At 48.6% G+C, this 21,931-nt stretch overlaps 1 protein-coding gene across 6 annotated transcripts in view; it reads left to right on the top strand.

Annotated features, from left to right (window-relative positions):
• The first annotated feature begins 693 nt into the window (after positions 1-693).
• LOC138522091 (uncharacterized) overlaps positions 694-21,931 on the top strand; it is a 300,314-nt gene continuing 279,076 nt past the window's right edge. For 4 of the 6 annotated variants that reach the window (XR_011283237.1, XR_011283236.1, XM_069635343.1 and 1 more), the window contains exon 1: positions 694-951. Coding sequence is in view for 4 of the 6 variants with exons in the window: in XM_069635343.1 (XP_069491444.1) it covers positions 794-951 (158 nt within the window). In the remaining 2 variants the exon portion in view is untranslated. The remainder of the gene's footprint in view (positions 952-21,931) is intronic. The other 2 variants (XM_069635341.1, XM_069635340.1) reach the window with 1 other exon arrangement.

Raw genomic sequence — 21,931 nt, 5'->3', positions numbered from 1 at the left:
TGTCTGTATGCATGAGCTTCCAGCTGTAAATATGGAGTTTGCAAACCCATGCATTGAACAGGAATCAGAGCCTGCATGCCAGTGCTTCCAGCTGTAAGAAAGGAGCTTGCAAGCCAATGCACTGATCAGGGAACAGTGCCTGTATGCCAGTGCTTCCAGCGGTAAACAAGGAGATTGCAAGCCCATGCATTGAACAGGAAACAGAGCCTGTATTCCAGAGCTTGCAGCTGCAAACAAGGAGCCTGCGAGCCAATGCATTGAACAGGGGAAAGTGTCTGTATGCCAGTGCTTCCAGCGGTAAACAAGGAGATTGTGGAACCTACTTGGACAATATGTCTGTGCACAGCAATAACTGGTCGGAGCACTAAGAACATCTGTATACCATTGCCCGTGCCATCCGGCAAGCAGGCTTAAAGACTAATCCAAGAAAATGTCATTGAGCCCAATCGGCCGTCACATGTCTGTTTACTTTGTCAGAAATGGCCTTAACCAACACCAGGCCAGTAATTGGCCACCGCTATACATGTGCTCGAGCCGCTTCCCCATAGCCGGAGTGCACAGGGTTAATAAACCTCTGCCCTGATCTTGGCTCTCACTTCTCCTGTTCTGGGTATTTTTGGCCTCCAGTCCCAGCCTCCAGGCCCATGTCAAACCGGTTCCTCTTCCCTCCCAGATCTGTGGGCTAACCTTCCTCCAAAGGCACCAGGGCCAGAGCTCACACTCCTGCTTTCTGAGACTAAGCTCTGCACCTGCCCTACCAGGGGGGTCGAGTACGCGGGCACCCCCCAGGAAAATGAATCTACCTGCAGGTGTAAGCAGCTGTTCTGTGCCTAGAAGCAAGATGAGCTTCCATGGAGCACTTCTGCCAGCGAGGAGAGAGGGTGGGCTCTGCGCCGCTCACTCATTCCTCAGCCCTGGACCCCCAGCCCTGGCTGTGAGCCTCCCCCACAGGTGAGAGACCAACTCTTTACTAAAAATGAACATTTTATTTCCATTCTGAGTTATTATTCCAGAATAAAGTGTGCTTTAAAAGGGGCGATTCTCCCTGAGTCCCCCCACCCCCCCAGCCCCCCCAATCCCCAGGGGAATAGGAAGCAGGGGATGGGGGGTGGAGGCAGGGTGATAAATACCCCTTACAATTTTAAGCGGGGGCATACAATATGATTTACCCCCCAAACACACACACACACCTGCAGCAAGTGAACCTTGGAAAAAGTAAGGCACGTTTCTAAAAACATGGCCGTGCTCCCCAATTTGAGAAATAAACAGAGCATACTTTCCTTCCTTTGAATGGGCCATTAAGGTCATTGTCCTAGTAGAGTAAGGGCTGAGTGGGTGCAGTGCTGGATGCCGTTGCACCCCCTCCCACCTCCCTGGGCAGTATACACAAACATCACACTTTACAAAGAGAGTACCACTGGCTAAGACCACGAATACGTTACTCCCACCATCTCCCTAAACGCAAGAAAGCGGGGAAGCGGGCGAGGGGTCAGCAGTTACCCAGCACCGGGCCAAGATGCAAACGAGCCTCGCCGTGCAGAGCCTGCACGGAACATTCAGACCGCCAAGGTCCAAACCAGCTAACACACGGGGAGGGGGGTGCTGCCCATGCCAGGAACAGCAAGCACAGAAGGGGTACGTAATCCACACAACTTCCACCCCCACACACACACACCAAACAACCAGCTTTGCAATCCCTATCCAACCAGTCAATCCCAACAAGGGTAACAAACATATGCACCCTTTCATCAGACATCACCAACGGAAACATGTGCACCCTTTCATCAGACATCACCAGCGAAAACATGTGCACCCTTTCATCAGACATCACCAACGTAAACATGTGCAGCCTTTCATCAGACATCACCAGCGTAAACATGTGCAGCTTTTCATCGGACATCACCAGCGGAAACATGTGCACCCTTTCATCGGACATCACCAGCGGAAACATGTGCACCCTTTCATCAGACATCACCAGCGAAAACATGTGCACCCTTTCATCAGACATCACCAACGTAAACATGTGCAGCCTTTCATCAGACATCACCAGCGTAAACATGTGCAGCCTTTCATCGGACATCACCAGCGGAAACATGTGCACCCTTTCATCGGACATCACCAGCGGAAACATGTGCACCCTTTCATCAGACATCACCAACGTAAACATGTGCAGCCTTTCATCGGACATCACCAGCGGAAACGTGCACCCTTTCATCAGACATCACCAACGGATACATATACACCCTTTCATCAGACATCACCAACGGAAACATGTGCACCCTTTCATCAGACACCACCAGCGAAAACATGTGCACCCTTTCATCAGACATCACCAACGTAAACATGTGCAGCCTTTCATCAGACATCACCAGCGAAAACATGTGCACCCTTTCATCAGACATCACCAACGTAAACATGTGCAGCCTTTCATCAGACATCACCAGCGTAAACATGTGCAGCCTTTCATCGGACATCACCAGCGGAAACATGTGCACCCTTTCATCGGACATCACCAGCGGAAACATGTGCACCCTTTCATCAGACATCACCAACGTAAACATGTGCACCCTTTCATCAGACATCACCAACGGAAACATATACACCCTTTCATCAGACATCACCAACGGAAACATGTTCACCCTTTCATCAGACATCACCAACGTAAACATGTGCACCCTTTCATCAGACATCACCAACGTAAACATGTGCACCCTTTCATCAGACAACGGAAACATGTGCACCCTTTCATCGGGCATCACCAACGGAAACATGTGCACCCTTTCATCAGACATCACCAACGTAAACATGTGCACCCTTTCATCAGACATCACCAACGTAAACATGTGCACCCTTTCATCAGACATCACCAACGGAAACATGTGCACCCTTTCATCAGACATCACCAACGGAAACATATGCACCCTTTCATCAGACATCACCAGCAGAAACATGTGCACCCTTTCATCAGACAACGGAAACATGTGCACCCTTTCATCGGGCATCACCAACGGAAACATGTGCACCCTTTCATCAGACATCACCAGCAGAAACATGTGCACCCTTTCATCAGACAATGGAAACATGTGCACCCTTTCATCGGGCATCACCAACGGAAACATGTGCACCCTTTCATCAGACATCACCAACGGAAACATATACATCCTTTCATCAGACATCACCAACGGAAACATGTGCAGCCTTTCATCAGACATCACCAACGGAAACATGTGCAGCCTTTCATCAGACATCACCCTTTCATCAGACATCACCAACGGAAACATGTGCAGCCTTTCATCAGACATCACCAACGGAAACATGTGCAGCCTTTCATCAGACATCACCAGCGGAAACATGTGCACCCTTTCATCAGACATCACCAACGGAAACATGTGCACCCTTTCATCAGACATCACCAGCGAAAACATGTGCACCCTTTCATCAGACATCACCACCGTAAACATGTGCAGCCTTTCATCAGACATCACCAGCGAAAACATGTGCACCCTTTCATCAGACATCACCAACGTAAACATGTGCAGCCTTTCATCAGACATCACCAGCGTAAACATGTGCAGCCTTTCATCGGACATCACCAGCGGAAACATGTGCACCCTTTCATCGGACATCACCAGCGGAAACATGTGCACCCTTTCATCGGACATCACCAACGTAAACATGTGCAGCCTTTCATCGGACATCACCAGCGGAAACATGTGCACCCTTTCATCGGACATCACCAACGTAAACATGTGCAGCCTTTCATCGGACATCACCAGCGGAAACATGTGCACCCTTTCATCAGACATCACCAACGGAAATATATACACCCTTTCATCAGACATCACCAACGGAAACATGTGCACCCTTTCATCAGACATCACCAGCGAAAACAGTGCACCCTTTCATCAGACATCACCAACGTATACATGTGCAGCCTTTCATCAGACATCACCAGCGAAAACATGTGCACCCTTTCATCAGACATCACCAACGTAAACATGTGCAGCCTTTCATCAGACATCACCAGCGTAAACATGTGCAGCCTTTCATCAGACATCACCAACGTAAACATGTGCAGCCTTTCATCAGACATCACCAGCGTAAACATGTGCAGCCTTTCATCACACATCACCAGCGTAAACATGTGCAGCCTTTCATCGGACATCACCAGCGAAAACATGTGCACCCTTTCATCGGACATCACCAGCGGAAACATGTGCACCCTTTCATCAGACATCACCAACGTAAACATGTTCAGCCTTTCATCGGACATCACCAGCGGAAACATGTGCACCCTTTCATCAGACATCACCAACGGAAACATGTGCAGCCTTTCATCAGACATCACCAGCGAAAACATGTGCACCCTTTCATCAGACATCACCAGCGTAAACATGTGCAGCTTTTCATCAGACATCACCAGCGGAAACATGTGCACCCTTTCATCAGACATCACCAACGTAAACATGTGCAGCCTTTCATCAGACATCACCAGCGGAAACATGTGCACCCTTTCATCGGGCATGAACCAACGCACACAAATGCATTCATGTACACAACAATGCCACCCCCACATATACATTGGACAGGGGGTGCTCCGGCAGTACCACATTGGAACTAAATAGAGCACTAAGTCCTAAACGTTGTGGTCTACAGAGATAAACTATTGCCCAACATTAGTCACGTAGCTACATCGAGGATACAACACCTTAGATCCTCTAGTAACGGCCATTTTCTGTGCATCCATATACATTATTCATGGTGCGTAACATGTTCCCAATGGTCCTGTGATGCGCACGCTTACTACAACCTTTAAGCACTTCTTGTAACATTTCCTAACAGGACCCCCATTTCTTGGATGCTTTATACTTTATCCCTTCCTCCTACGAGGGATAATATTCACCCTTTTTCTATAACGCACCTCTACTTCCCAACTTGAGGACTCTACGAGGCTCTATCCCAATGCTCCAAAACTGGGCAGTCACCCCTTTTAGCTATCACCTGGTGCAATTCTCATCCCTGTGGAGTAACTCATCACCAGTAACTTCAACAGATGCATTTCCAAACAAGGAGGTGCTGGGTATCCGACGACGCCATGTCATCCAACATGTGTTATGTGAGCCAACATTTTCATGCAATCCACATTGTGCGGCCACAACATATAACGTCACATGACAAGACAACGGCCCAAAACACCGCGTAACATCATCCCTTAATACTACACATGAAATTCCTTACACAGTCATATGAAACATGACCCCAGGTCACATTCTGTGGACAGCGCTCAACTAACCGTTCACACACACATGGAGCCCAATTCAAATTCCGTATCATTTGTGTTACCCGCACTTCTGCCTAGCTTCCTCCGTTCGCAGGTCACCCGTCCTCTCACGCCCAGCGATCTCTCAGAGTTTGCCCAGTCCCTGCCCACCTCTTCATCCTTGCTTATTTCCCAGGGCTGACAGCCCTTAGGACATTGCTCAGTACTCCCAGGGCTCCCGCCCTGCTACACCATACCCAGTTACCCAAGCCCCCCAGCCTCTTACGCACGGCTAGGTTTCCTGTCTCTAGCCCTCTTACCTAAGTCACCAAGACTCCTGGGAATAACGAAAGAAGCACCTCTGGGTGCAAGTAGCCGGCCGGGGGCTGGATAACACCCCCCCCCCCCCACCCCACACAGTCAGAACAAAGCCCAGGGCCAGCCCCTGGGACCAGTATAAGGAGCTGCATTTGCAGTAGGAAAGCAGAATCCAGTTTGGGAACCTGCACAGGGACCCAAACAATGAGTACTTTGCTTACGCAGAATACTGTTTTTCTTTTCCCAAAACCCTCCCAACCGAGAAAAAAGGGAGAGGAGAAGGAAGAGAAGAGAGGGCACCGTACGGGCCCACACTGTCTGGGACAAGGCAGGTGGCATGGGCCAGAGGGCGCAGCCTCAGGACCCTGTGCCCAAAAGTGCACATTATGTTCGGGTTATTATGATTGTGACTGTTTGGTGTATTATCACATAACGATGTGCAATAGTAGCCCACAGCCTTTTTATTGCCAAACCCTCACCCAATGTCTCGTGTGATCCATTGGGGGGATTTTTGTTTCTTATCTGTCTGCCTCTGGGTCCACCGGTTGCTAGGCAGCCAGGCAAACCACCTCTCCAATATGCAAAACGCAAAAGGGAGGATCACATAAAACAAACCCTGCGCTACGTAGCACGGCTCCGGGACAAGAACAAAGCTTAACTAGCATTAAAGAATTAAACCCCCGCTACGTTATTTTATTTTTTGTTTTATTTTATTTTACATTTATAAAGCGCTCACACAGCCCGCAGGCATCGAGGCGCTGTTACAGGAATTGGTTGTTTTTCTTAGTTGCGTATTTTTTTGTCTTAGTTACGTATTTATAATGCGCTTAAACACCCAGAGGTTTCTAAGCGCGGGCCCGGGGATCGAACCTGTTGTTGCTTCGGGGATTGAACCTGTTGTTGCTTCGTGTCGTCCTGCTTCCAAGACGCGCACGCTGCCGCTGAGCTATCCTCCCGGGACGTTAACCGTCCAAGGCAGACATACAGCAAAGAAACCTCCCTACAAACCCGCAGGCGTTAGCGCTTGTTTTGGGCGATTTCAGTGTTTACATTCGCACACAACACTGCTTGGACACAACACATTGGTTTTGAGCAGCACACTTTCACCTGAAACACAGCAAACCATGAGTTTGTTGCTCTAGAATTCTGCCACATATAATGAACGCCTCGGACAGCAAACCGGCACAAACAACCCCCCACTCCACTATCGGGACATCAAAACTTTGCCCCCACCAGCAATATCAAACCTAACAACCAATATCACCAACTGACACTCCCCACCCTTTCCCAACAAAAATACATTTACTCCATATTGACCTCCAGAGATGGCACTGCTCCCACCTCCTCGAACAAAACTCCTTCCTCAAACAGCGGGATAGCCTTCCTTTCTTTTGACCTGTGGGGAGCAGGACCAAGAGAGCGCACCCTCCGCCTGTCTTCTTCTTGCTGATAGATTTTATCCATCAGCGGTGATTTTTGGATACCGAGGCTTGAGCCTCATTACTCCATCTTCTCGGGTTGAGGGTGTAGTCGTGGGTTTGTATTCTTCTTGGTCTGTGTGGTCTTGTCACAGTGGGGCTGGCTTCACAGGGTCTTCGCAGTGATGGGCCGCGGGTAGCGGTCAAAGGGGTTTGCAGTGGTGGCAGTGAGTCTTCTGATCAGAGGGACCGGGTTCCGATCCAGTCCTTGGCAGAAGATTTTACTCAGCTTTGCTAGATGTTGTCCAACATCTCAAGGTCCAGTTCTCTGTGAAGTTCTGCTATCCTTGTGAAGAGTGGACCTCCAGACGATATCTTCAGGGCCTTGTTCTGGACTATCGGAAGACACTTCCGGTGTCACCCATGGCAGGTCATCCATGCTGGGGAGGCATACATCAGGGTAGGTCTGATGATCGCCTTGTAGACATTAATCTTTGTCCAGAGGGGCATGGACTTGGTCTTCAGGAGTGGGTACAGTGCTGCCATCTTTCCTGTTGTCTTCTGCTGAGTATTCTCGATGTGGCTTTCCCAGGTGAGTTTGCTGTCCAGGTTCACACCGAGGCAGCAGCTGCTGCTCTCCCCCTTGATGGTCTCCCCGTTGAGGCTGATGTGCAGGTGCTCCTTGATCTTCTTTCTGGTGAACAGCATTGCAGTTGTCTTGCTGGTGTTGAGTTCTATCCGCCAGTCGCTGTACCACTTCGCAATGGTATCCAATGAAGCTTGCAGGTTCTTCGCCACTTCCTTCTCGCTGAATGACTGGGAGATGACTGTAACATCATCTGCATACCAGGTCGGTCTTGTGGAGATCTGTCGGGATGTCATTGGTGAAGAGGTTGAACAGGAAGGGTCCGAGGTTCGATCCCTGTGCCACGCCTGCTCGGATGGGATGGGATGAGGACATCTCAGACCGCATGGCGACATGGAAGGTGTGGCCTCCCAGGTAGCTTGCAATCGTCTTCACCAGGTAGTTCGGAAATCCCAGGCCAATCATCTTGTGCAGCAGTCCCTTGTGCCAGACTCGGTCGAATGCTTTGGCGACATCCAAGAAGACGATTCCCGTGGACTTGTTGATGTTCAATCCATGGCTGATGGTGTCCACCACTCTCAGCAGCTGATGGGTTGTTGCATGCTCCTTTCCAAATCCAAACTGTTCCTTTGCTAGTAGATTTCTTTCTCGAGGCGAAGTTGCTGAGTCGGGCGAGAAGGACCTTCTCCGGGAGCTTGGATAATATAGAGAGCAGGCTGATGGGGTGGTAGTTTGCAGGATCCCTCAGTGGTTTGCCGGCCTTTGGGAAAATGATGACCCTTGCTTCCTTTCAGGATCTCGGGAAGTGCTGGAGCTTCATGCATGCATTGAAGATCTCTGTGAGGTGTTCCATTGATGCCGGCTGGAGATTCTTAATTGCCAGGTTGGTTATTCCATCGCTCGGTGGTGTCTTGCTGTTCGCCAGCTTCAGCCTGCAAGTCCTGCTACCTCAGAGCTTGTGCACTCCTTGATATCTTCTGCTCTGATCCCAGTTCGGTCTTCTGCGAGATGCTTCTCAACTTCTTCCTCCACTCCGTCTGAGAGACTGCTTGCCTTGTTTGGGGTGAACAAAGCCTCCAGTGTCTCAGCGAGGACCTCTGCCTTGTCCTTGTTGCTGCATACAAGGTGGGTTCATCCCTGGATTGGTGGGCTTGGCTCCTTCTTCCCAGTCAGGCGACGAGTCATTTTCCATACTTAGTTGTCTGCCTCCTTCAGCTTGGCTGTTGCGGCCTCCCACTTCTCTCCACAGTGCTGTCCGATTTGCTCCCGCAGGAGTCTTGTGGGTGTGTTGTACTTCTGCAGGAGATCAGGGGTGCAGAACTTCTGCCACTGGTGTCGGGCCCGGATCTTGTCAGCGATTGACTGTTGGATGCCGCTTGTCACCCAAGGTGTCCTGCTGCCTTTTTAAGACAAAGTACACAGGATGTAGTGCAGCCAAGGGAAAATCTCCAAAAACACTTTGGCTTAGACTATCTCGCTCCCGAGCTTACAGGATGCAAAGTCAGTTACGTATGCAACACTGCATGCCGCGGTCTGGCGTAGGAATGTGCCTCAACGCTGCAAGTGACGCTAAGGTTAGCGGCAGGACACCTTACTTTGATTCCCTTTGGGCACTACCTGTCCCGTGGCGACCGACAGCAGATATGTGTAGTGGAGAGTTTTCCCGTACCGGTCTTGAGACGCTGTTTTGGCCTGCCCTCTACCTATATAGGCAGGACAGATTCATCCTCCTATTCCCACTTATCCATTGAAGTTGCGAGCCCCCACAAGTACCAGACAAGGTGCTATGAGACTGACCCAGATCAAGTCTGTGATTCTATAGGAACTAGGTTTTTCGTTGTAACTATTTTCTCCTGATGAATGTTCGTTATTTGTGTTTGTGAACAGAAACATGTCGAGACAGCTCTCTGGATTGAAAAAAGAGACGTGAGAATATGATATACTAATCCAAATGGAGTTTGGTACACAGCAGTTTGTCCTAGATGTACTCTGTTTTTTCTTGAATTTGTTTTAGCTAGCATTTAGTGCCTATTACGTATTCATATGTTTTTTTGAGAAGTTTTGTATTGTGGACCACTGAATTTAATCATGTTTTTTTTTAACTTTTCTGACCTATTATTAAAAATGATATTGTAATTTTTTAGATGTGTCTGGTCCCCCCTTCCTTTTAGATGTTTTGAGATTAGTACCTGTATCGCTAGCTCTATCTTCTATTATATTTTGATTGTGACTTGCTACACCTGGGTAGTGCATGGGCTCACAAAGGCCACACTAAGGCCTGTTGGGTGCCCGTGCCTCCGCACTCCAAATCATCTGCCCAGGGAAGAGGGCAGGAGCCCTCTCCCCCGCCCCGAAGCAGCCAGCAGCACAGACGAGGCCCACAGAGACCGCCTGACTAGGTCTGAGAGGCCTGCCTGACCTCTCCATGCCGGGCGCAGCGCGGCGCCAAAACGAGGCTGAGACCGCCTCTTAGCTCGAACGAGCATCCGCCAGCAGGCGGATTCGCCGGCCCTCACAAAGGCCACACTAAGGCCTGTTGGGTGCCCGTGCCTCCGCACTCCACATCATCTGCCCAGGGAAGAGGGCAGGAGCCCTCTCCCCCGCCCCGAAGCAGCCAGCAGCACAGACGAGGCCCACAGAGACCGCCTGACTAGGTCTGAGAGGCCTGCCTGACCTCTCCATGCCGGGCGCAGCGCGGCGCCAAAACGAGGCTGAGACCGCCTCTTAGCTCGAACGAGCATCCGCCGGCAGGCGGATTCGCCGGCCCTCACAAAGGCCACACTAAGGCCTGTTGGGTGCCTGTTCGGAGCCTAAGGAGCCAGGGACCAGGAACTCTGCCCCTACCACTCCAGAGCCACCATGAGCAGGAGCTCCTTCCATCTACTGCTGGAGCAGTAGCCAGCCCTGCCTGACACCAGGTATGTCACGAGTCCCTAGCCGCAGCACGAGCGTGCGTCTTGAAGGCAACACGCGGCGGATTATTTAATATTATCCGCGCCGCTCAAGCGTTGCCCAGTGTGGCCTTCTCCAGCCAGGATCTGCCCCATTATTGCACTCAGAGTGCATCCAGCCACCAATTGAAGCCCCTAGGTCCACACCATTTAAAGATGGCTGACCGTCGCATCTTCAGCCCTCCACCCGGCCCCGCAACCCTGCAAACATCGTGATTGGCCCCTCTCCTCTACTGGGAGCCAACCACAAGCCAGCAGGCTTCGAACCGGCCCACCTCGAAGGCACTGTACACTGTGCCTATCTCTAGCCTGTATACGCCATCGAGCATAGGGCTAGATCCCCTGCCCATCTCCTCTGGGGCAAGCATACTGCCCCTTACAGCAACCTTTTTTCCACTGCTCCAGCCAGCAACCTGAACTGCTTCAAGCCTTCACTGAACCCTGTTTTTGCAGTACGGTCTAACACAAACTACTTTCACATTGTGTTGTGCCTTATGGTCGCTTAGACCACTGTGACATTGTGTTGTGCCTTAGGGTCGCTTAGAGACCACTGTGACATTGTGTTGTGCCTTATGGTCGCTTAGAGACCACTGTGACATTGTGTTGTGCCTTAGGGTCGCTTAGAGACCACTGTGACATTGTGTTGTGCCTTAGGGTCGCTTAGAGACCACTGTGACATTGTGCTGTGCCTTATGGTCGCTTAGAGACCACTGTGACATTGTGTTGTGCCTTAGGGTCGCTTAGAGACCACTGTGACATTGTGTTGTGCCTCAGGGTCGCTTAGAGACCACTGTGACATAGTGTTATGCCTTAGGGTCGCTTAGAGACCACTGTGACATTGTGTTGTGCCTTATGGTCGCTTAGAGACCACTGTGACATAGTGTTGTGCCTTATGGTCGCTTAGAGACCACTGTGACATTGTGTAGTGCCTTATGGTCGCTTAGAGTACACTGTGTATTAGCACTGCGTATTAGCACTGTGTACTAGCATTTCTCTGATTCTCTGCGTTAGTACCCTCACTGCAGCACCATTGTGCACTAACATTGCGTACTAGCTTCTCTCTGATGATTTTGTGCGCCAGTTCCCTCTAAATTCAGATATGATAACCTGGACCTTCCTCATTATGTTCCCATTCTGCCTGATCCCCCATGACACCCCTTGTACAGGGCCACACTTTCGCTTACACCCCAATGGCCTCAGCAGACTAGCCTGCCCCAGACATTATCCCATACCCTGCCCCACCCCCTTCCTACCCAACATCAACCCCTTCCAGCCTACCTCCTCCATCGACTCTCATCGCACATCAGACACCTCCAGCCCCCAAGAAGCATCACAAACTACTCCCATCGGCCAATCCACTATCACGAACCTCACTACCAGCAAATCCTATCCCTGCTCAGGCTTATCGAGACTCACCCGACTCAGATCCAGAACACACACACCCGTATCCTTCCTCAATCTAGGCAACAAACAAAATATAACCTTAACCAAATCTGCCCCTCCCTGCACACGCCCTACACTTCCGTCAGACCAGATATCACACGGCCTGAACGCACCCTCCCCCCGCACCCACATCAAAAAATCATGCATCACCACCGAAACCATCAAAGGTGCACTCATCAATGCGAGATCTGTAGTCGCCCATGCCCTAGACATAGCCAACATTATTTCCTTCAATGATCTCGACTTCATAGCTATTACAGAGACCTGGCTCCACCCAGCGTCTGGCCCCTCTCTATCACTTGCTATACCCAATGACTATACCATCTACCGTGCAGACAGACAAACAGCTAAAGGTGGTGGAGTAGCCATTATTGCAAAAAGCTCCATCAACATAAGACACATACAAAACCAATCACTGCCATCAGCGGAACTACTCACCCTCAAACTATACACAACGCACACAAGCACTATCACCATCCACCTCATTTACAGACCGCCAGGCCCTATACTATCCTTTAATGACGACATAGCCCTTTTACTCTCTGACAATATCAAACCTAACTCTCGACTACTCATCCTAGGAGACTTTAATCTAGGTCTCAATGATGAGAAAGATGACAAAGCTCACACTGTCGCCAACACAATTTCAGAATTAGGACTCACCCACCATATCACACAACCCACACACAACAAAGGCCGCATCCTTGACTGGATAGCTGACCTCAACTGCAACACTACCATCCTTTCCAACACTCCATGCGCTTGGACTGATCACCACCTTATTACCTTCACCATCAACAAAGGCACTCAAACACCAGGGCCTTCCTCCAATGCCCCACCCACACTCACAAGAAACAACAAAAATATCACACTAGAGAAACTCCTCCCGTTACTCCAACCCATCATCGACTTCTCACCCACCATGACCAACCCTACTGAACTAGTAGAGTTATACAACACAACTATCCTTAAGGCCATAAACACCATAGCACCACTCAAGCTTCGGAAAGCCAAACCACGAGCACACCTCAATTCTTGGTTCACCCCCAAACTAAAAACACTCCGCAAATCCAAAAGACAAGCTGAATTAGCTTGGAAACAGTCACCATCCACTATTAATAAGACATCTTACGCACTGGCATCGAACATCTATAAATCAGCCATCATCCAGTCTAAAAAAAACATGTACAATGAAAGAATCAGCAACGCCAAATCTAATACCAAAGAGCTCTTCAATATCCTGAGAGAACTCGAATCACCCTCCCCCACTCCAGACACTTGTAACAAAGACATCCACTGGTGCACGAGCATCCAGGAAGCACTCCTAGGCAAAATTGCCACACTACAAGCCAAAATCCTGACAAAGAAAGAAAGCCTCACACTCACTGATAACATCACCCCCTCTACACACACCCACACCACCCCCCAAAATGATGACAATAACCTCTTTTGAGTTTTCCACCATAACCATTAAAGAGGTTGAAGAAATAATCTACTCTCTTAAACCGTCCAAATGCCAAGGCGATACTTGCCCAGCCCCAGTCATTAAAGATGCAGCCAAACAACTTGCTCCCTTCATCACTTCCCTCATCAACTCATCTTTCACCTCCAACATAGTGCCCAACAACCTCAAGGACTCCTGGGTTCTTCCTTTACTTAAGAAGCCCACCCTTGACCCTAATGTCCCCACCAACTACAGACCCATTACGACCGTACCCTTCCTACTAAAAATCCTCGACAGAGCTGCCTATCTTCAGATACAGAACCACCTTGAGAAAAATAACTTACTAGGACTCAGACAATCAGGATTCCGCCCCAAACACGGCACTGAGACCGCCCTGATTGACCTTAAGATACAGATGGACAACATTAAAGACAATGATAAACTAGCCATCCTTCTCCTTCTTGACTTATCGGCCGCCTTCGACCTGGTCAACCACGACATCCTCTGCAAACACCTATCCTCAGCAGCCAAATTTTCAGATAACGCCAATGCATGGATCCATTCCTTCCTTAACAACAGATCCATGAGAGTCTTCGCACCCACAGCCTCTGCCATCCCAGCCCCAGTCACTTGCGGTGTCCCCCAGGGCTCCTGCGTCTCCCCCACTCTATATAATGTGTTCACGAAACCCCTCTTTGACATATTGGACCGCTTGGGTGTCATCTACACCAACTACGCAGATGACACCCAAATACTGATCCCTTTAACAGGCGACTACTCCACCGACCTCACTGCTCTCAACAACATTTATTCCATTATCCAAGAATGGATGGCCAAGCATGGCCTATGCCTCAATGACAACAAGACCGAGCTTCTTCTCCTAGGTTCCCAACCCAGACTTAATAAACTCGACAAACGCTATCAAGCATTCACTATAGACGGCAATAACATCATCGTCTCTAACAGCGTCAAAACCCTAGGAATCTACCTCGACTCCTCCCTCACACTGACAAGACAGATCAATTCCATCTCATCAGCCACTGCTTACTCCTGTAAACTCATCAATGCCAGCAGACCTTACCTCTCACCATCCAACTGCATCACCTTAGCCAGAGCACTAGTCCTCTCCAAAGTTGACTACTGCAATGCGTTATATTTGGGAACCAGTCAGAAAAACATCAACAAACTACAAGTCATACAAAACAACGCCTTGCATGCAGCCCTGAACATACCCAAACATGAACACATTTCGGACGCCAGACGCACCTGCCATTGGCTATCCATACCACAAAGAATTGAATATAAAACCATCTCACTCACACACAAATGCCTAGCTAACCAAGCACCCAGATACCTATCCGACAATCTCAATCACCACACCCCAGCACGCCCTACCAGATCAGCTCAAACACATTGCTTAAATATCCCAAGATTTAAGCTCCAAAAAGCAGGTGGCTCCAGCTTCCCCGTGCTTGCCTCCAAACTTTGGAATTCACTTCCACTCGAGCTGAGATCAGAACCTTCCTTTCACAGATTTAGACACAACACCAAAACTTGGCTTCTATCCAAAGAAACGTAAACTGCCTAGCCCTACCTTACTAGCATGCACCAAGACTGTAAATTTGTAAATATGTAATCGGTTTGTATATCTCTGTTGTATTATTCTTGTTGTATTCATCGCAAGCGCCTGGATGCCCTAGGGCCAGGCGGCGCTATACATATACAAATAAACTAAACTCAGTCGGACCTGCAACAACAGTCATTGTTCCTGGAGTGAGCCAGCAGTGTCCGTCCCCTCTGGTTGGCAGGCCTAGAGCTCCAGCATCGATGTTTGGCATTGAAGTCTCCTCCGGTGATTGTCAGAACTGTTGAATCCAGCAAAGCATCCAGGTCTCCAAGGTCCAGCTTTGCTTTCGGAGGGCAGTAAGTTGCGATCAGCTGAAGTGGTCCTGTTGCAGTCTTGACTTGCACTCCGCTGGCTTCAATGCTTCTGAGGCGTGGGAGTGCAATCTCATGGTGGTCCATCGTTGTCTTCACTATCACTGCTGTCCCCCCTCCCTTGGCTGCTGCAGGTCATCGGTTCGGTACACTCTGTTAGGGAGAATTCTCATTCTATGGCTAATTTCCCTTACCTATAGAGTCCCCCAGCAGCTTTGCTGGATTTGAAGGGTTTGTTTCTTTTTACCTGCTAAGAGCGAGACTCTTTTTCCCACTCTTAGGCATTTTTGCTTTGTGTGTTCTAGGATATTTTTTGTGTTTAATGCCTGTGGGATTTTCTCTCACCCATAGGAACCATCTTTATGCACATGTGTTACACAGCACCCTCCGTGCCGTGACACAGGGGTGTCGTAGCGACCCCCAAACATAGACTCCATACCCTGGGACTGAATACTGTCTCCTAGGGCATGTAAAGTCCCCATTGACTTTACTAGTCAATCTCTATGAACTAAATCAGTACAACCCATCTTAATATGGAAGTACTGGAAGGGGTTAATAGTTTTTCCCCTATGTTTATTTTTGAGAGGGTACCTTAAAGTCCCCCTCTACAAAGTTTCTGGCTGGTGGCAGTGGTTACTACCTTAAATATTTGACCGCGAATATTTCCCTATGGGATTGTCCCATTGTTGGAGGCTACCACTTTTACTGACAGCCTCTAACATACCGCCGGTTTATTTTTTTAATTTACTTTACTCTGGTTCGGTTTATTTGCCAGAACTTTGATATAAATTCTTTCTCGTGTCTTACTCTAACTCCAACCCAGGTTGGGGATCCTTTGTTCGCTATTTTGGCGTGCTTCTGCCAAGAAGCCCTCCTTTCGGCGCCTCTGAGTCTGGGGTGGGTCTGTTGTTTGGTAGGGGGAGTAGAACCCTTGGACAGAGTTGCCGCAGCAACTCAGGTCGCACTCAAACCTGATAGGCTGGAGAGCCTCCGCCAAGAAGACCACTCCACTGTATGAGTGACAGCTAGGCTGTGTGAATGGGTCTCTTTCTGCATAAAAGCAGGGTCCTGAGGACTGGAAGAGCAAGACGTCGCCACTGGAACTACGGAACCAAAAGGGAGAGAAGCCACAGACATCTTCAGCATCTACACCACCGGTGAAGCCCTGCCGGATCGTCTCACCACTTTTCTTCCACACGACGAGAGGAGATCTTCAGAGAAAGAGTCTTCTTCCCTTGAGCTGGTGGGCATAACCAGTTCACCCATCCCATCCTCGGACCTGCCCTCGAATCGACAGTGCGCAGCACTTGGAGACCGGATAGCCAGGCAGCTATCGACCCAGACTGTGATTAAAAGGAGTGTACCTTTTAAACTTCGTTTGGCAGCACCACGGCTGGTTTCATCCCTGGGTAGTGCAGTCACTCGAACCTTCCTCCACGCCGAGAGCCTCTGTTCCTCTGCTGGACCCCTCGAACTGCAGGAACTACCAGGAACAACCGTCACCGCAGGAGCCTCTTCTTCACGTTTAAGGTACATTGTTCCGCCAGGCCTCCCTTTCTCCGTGATAGCCAATAAGGTGTTTTAAATCCTTTTGGCTACTGGCTGGGTTGGCCGCCCTCTCTTTTAACATTGTCTTTCGCCTTGCATCTACCTCTTCAATATTTTTCTACTAAAGACTTGACTGCAGCTACAAGACCATTTTTGCTCCTAAGCTCTTGGTCCTGTATCACTGACTCTGGCTCAGGCCTATTGACTTTGGCTGATTTGTTAGATCTGCTCTCACTAGATTGGTTTTCAATGAGAAATGTGTTGATGCACCTAAATCTTCTAAACCCCTCTTCCTTCCTACTATTTTAACCTTTGGAGTGCCATTTTGCTCAGTTTTCATTCACCTATCTTTTGGCTAAAGTGTCACTGTGCATTACTTGTCCACAAAACTTCAGGGAAGTGTTGCTGGGGGGTGTCTGAAGATATTTCTGTTTAACTTGTACTTTCCCTCCCTTTCGTTAAATTGATAGAGTGCCATTTGTAGTTGGTTTTCACTGTGCCGTTTTGCTCAGTTTTCACTTTATTGCAGACTTGTCTACAATTGAATATGGAGTTGTGTATATCTTTTTGTGGCTTTATTTAACTTACTTGACAACTGTGATACATGTGTTTTGACAAGAGGTGTATAAAATAAATATATATTTACTTTTGAAATACAAAGCTTTGGTCAGTGTTTCCTTGTTCCATAGCCTGGTCTGCCTAATGTGTAAACCCTGAATACTGCTCATCTCCCTCTTGAGATAAGTCTGACTGCTTAGCCAAATCTACCAACTAAATCTTTGTGGTACAGACTGATACCAAAGGGGATTTATTGCTCTCACCTGTAGCCCTAATCTGGTGTAGTGCTCCCTAAGGGAACTGCACAGGATTCTGCCTAACACTGGTGTACAGCGGTGAGGATAAAAGTATTGGATTTACATTTTAGAGTTTTGCTAGTTCTTGGTTCAACAACCACAAGGCTAACTATCACAACATGTTAATTTTAAACAAATCATGGAAAGTTACAGCCCGGAGACCCTCCTTACTAATACTGCTGATTATTTAAGGGATCTGTGCAGACAGAAAGGTCTTCCTGTCAAAGGCAAGAAACAAGAAATTATTGATAGACTGTTAGAGAAACAAAGTCTGGATAGTGGTGCTGTAGGGCCCACTACTCCAGCAAATGTAGCAAACAGTGAGGATGATAATGTTGATGATGTTATTGTTGAGACAGATGAGGAAGAGGAGGATAACAATGTCAACCCTCTGGTCCTCTGCCTGCTCAAAGGCCTCAACCTGTAGCTACTGGACCCTTACCAGGTCCCACATTAAGTCCTGAATGTATATACCTAGAAAAGATGAGACTTGAACTTGAATTTAAACGAATTAGTGCCCAAACTGAACAGAGACATTAGGAACTAAGGCTCAAGGAAATGGAGCTCAACCATGAGCTTGAGAAGAAGAAATTGTCTTTGGAAAATGCTTCTCTCCCCGAATCCTCTAGATCTTCCAGTCCCAAAAGACCCCGGATGCCTAAAGAGATTGTGGGTATGTATGAACCTAAGTTGGATGTGTTGGGCTGGTTGGCTATGTTTGAATATAATCATGGGCTCCAGGATATCACAGGGAATCCATTGCTCCCCTGGTTATTCTCTAGGCTCCCCCCTGTTGCATCTGATGTGGTAATGGTGTTGGGGGAGGTGGATAGGATGGATTATGAATGTGTGAAACTAGCTTTGATAGCTAGATTTGTGAAGGCCCCTTCCCAGTACCTTAAGAGGTTTAGGACCCTCAAAAGCACGATAGTACCCCTTGGGCTACCTGGGTGAATGAGTGTTTGAAAAACTTAGAGGGATGGATTAAGGGTTATAGGGTTAACACTTATGAAGGAATGAGAAATATTGTTATGATGGAGTCTATCTATGATGCCTGCTCTCCTGAGCTCAGAAAGCACTTAGCTGATTCAAAAGAATTAGATTCTAAGAAACTAGCTAAGGCTGCTGACTTGTGGGTTGCCAACAGGGCCACTCACAAGGATTCTGGGGTAACTCAGAAGAAGGAGGAGGGAAAGCAGCCAAAGAAAGACAACAAAGAGAATTCAACTCATTCCAATTTCAAAGAGGGCCACAAACAAAATTCTAAGGGTAAGCCCCAAGGGAAACCTAATCAGGCTAGTGTACCTTCTGGTCCCAGACCAGAAGGAGGTCAGAGTAAGCCACCATTCATAAAGACATTTGGAAAATGTTATGTTTGTGGCCCAACTGATCATGTGAACGGGGATCCCAGATGTAAGGGTAAACCTTCAGGGGTCCACACTGTCTCATTAGCCTTCGCTCCAGAGGAGGAAGTACATATGGCCAGTGGAAACTTTCAACTACTAGCTGATGATCCCATTGGTGTCTCAGCTAGTGAATCTTTAGTATCTCTTGGGTTATGGGAACAACAGAATTTAGATGTATATAATTCAATCCCTCCTAATACTAAAGAGTATTACAAGGACAGTGTCCTAGTCAATGGTCAGGAGACTCCTGCCATTAGGGACACTGGAGCCAGCATAACTGTGGTGGATAAATCTTTTTTTCAGGCTGAGGATGTTGCTAAGGCACCCAAACGCCTCACGAAGTTAGCTGGAGGGCCTGTGCAGATGCTTCCCCAATTACCAGCTCTCATCCAGTGCAATGCAATGACTCTCAGGATACCTGTATGTGTACAATCTGAAGTAGCAGGAAGGGTGCTGTTGGGCAATGATCTGAAAGACCTGGGAGTAGTGTCAAGTACTCCCAGACCTCCTAGTAAGAGATTACAAGAGCTTACCAGACCTGCAAGGGAGAGGGCCTCGAGGGGTTCTCCTGAGGAGATGATAGAAATCACTCCTACTCCACTGGAGTTACTAACTGCCATTTCCAAACAACCAGGAGCAAATGGGAAACCCAAAACTCCCAGAAAGAAGACAACAGAAAGCACTCCAGTGATGCCAACCAGGAAATCTCCTAGGTTAGCAAATATCACACCTGTGATCCCTCCTCCAGCTGAGGCTGAGAGTGAGGTACAACCCTGTGTGGTTGAACTAGAGCCTGAGGACTCAGATCTAGCATGAGGCTAGGAACTCATTGGAGATCTTGACCCTGTGGACCATCCTGAGCTGCAGTCTTTACTGGCAGAAGGTGGACCCCAAAGGGCAGACTTCAGTAAGGGACAAAGAGAAAGTCCAACTCTGGAAGGTCTTCGCCACCAGGCAGCTTCTCAGCTTGAAGGGCAAGAGCCTGGGAAGTATAGGTTACACTGGGAAGATGGCCTCTTCTACAGTGAACCAACAGAGTCAATCCCTGGGGACTACAAGAGACTTGTAGTGCCCCAAGAAAACAGATTCCAATTCTTGCAACTAGCCCATGAGATACCTTTGGCTGGTCACTTGAGCTTCAAGAAGACCAAGGAAAGGCTCTCTCTCAACTTTTATTGGCCTAAAATGGGGGCTGAGGTGGAGAAGTATTGCAAGAGTTGCCACACTTGCCAAACCTCTGGTAAAAGTGGGTCCAAGAACGTGGCACCTCTAGTGCCTCTCCCTGTGGTGGGAGTACCATTTGAGAGGGTCAGAATCGACATTGTTGGTCCCCTTGATCCTCCAACTTCTTCAGGCAACAGGTTTATACTTGTTGTAGTAGACCATGCTACTAGGTATCCTGAGGCAATTCCTATGAGAACTGTTACAGCTCCAGCTGTGGCTAAGGCCCTCCTTGGTATTTTTACCAGGGTTGGGTTTCCTAAGGAGGTAATATCCGAAAGGGGGGTCACATTTTATGTCCCATTACATGAAGACCATGTGGAAAAACTGTGGAGTTACCTACAAGCTCTCAACAGCACACCACCCTCAAACCAATCGGTTGTTAGAAAGGTTCAACAGAACCATGAAGAGCATGATAGGTGCTTTAGAAGACCCCCTTAAGAAAAAGTGGGATATTCTACTGCCATGCCTTCTCTTTGCATAAGGAGAAGTCCCTCAGGAGGGAGTAGGTTACAGTCCCTCTGAACTTCTCTATGGCCATCCGGTTAGAGGTCCATTGGCCCTGATCAAGGAGGGGTTGGAGAGTGCTCCTTCCCCCACACCAGTCAGAGTCACTGACTATGTGATAGGACTCTGAAGGAGAATGTCACACATGATGGCTGAGGCAAGTAATAACTTGAAAGCAGGTCAGGCTCTGGTCAAGCAGTGGCATGACCAGAAGGCCAACATGGTTGAGTTCACTCAAGACCAGCTAGTTCTTGTTATGGTCCCAACAAGGCAGACGGCCTTGCAGGACAAATGGATGGGTCCCTTCAAGGTTGTGGGAAAACTTGGAGAGGTAAACTATCTGCTGGACTTGGGCAACCCCAAGGAGGCTTCTAGAGTCTTTCACATCAACCGTCTAAAAGCTTATATCTCAAGACCAGAACTGAGAGCATTGCTTCTAGCTTCAGCTCAAGAGGAGGAGGAGAGTGAATCTCTACCTGACCTCCTCCGAGGTGTACCTTTAGATGAGAAAATAGGAGTCAATCTCTCTTCTAATCTGACACCTGAGCAACAGGAGGAGTGCAAAGTTTTGCTAAACCAATTTGCCCCTCTGTTCTCTCTGACACCAGGTTTGACCCCTTGGGGCCAACATGAGATTCAAACTGGTGACAGTTTACCTGTCAAAAGCAGGGGCTACAGGATGTCAGAAAATGTAAGAACCCACATCCAAGGAGAGGTCAACAAGATGCTTGATCTCGGGGTAATAGAGCCCTCTACTAGTCCATGGTCTAGCCCAGTTGTGTTAGTACCAAAGGCCGGATCCAAAGATTGGAGATTCTGTGTGGACTATAGAGCCCTAAATGCAGTCACTAGTACTGATGCCCACCCTTTACCAAGGACAGATGAACGTGTGGATAGACTTGGTTCAGCCAAGTTCCTCAGCACATTTCATCTCACGTCAGGCTATTGGCAAATAGCCCTGACTGACCATGCCAAGAAGAAAACTGCATTCTCCACCCCAGTTGGCCTATACCAGTTTAAGGTTATGCCTTTTGGAT

Source organism: Ambystoma mexicanum, chromosome 13, assembly GCF_040938575.1.
Source record: "Ambystoma mexicanum isolate Mex_15411 chromosome 13, UKY_AmexF1_1, whole genome shotgun sequence".
In the NCBI taxonomy this organism is placed as follows: domain Eukaryota; kingdom Metazoa; phylum Chordata; class Amphibia; order Caudata; family Ambystomatidae; genus Ambystoma; species Ambystoma mexicanum.
The sequence above is the reverse complement of the archived record's forward strand: the minus strand, read 5'-3'. Positions and strand labels throughout refer to the sequence as shown.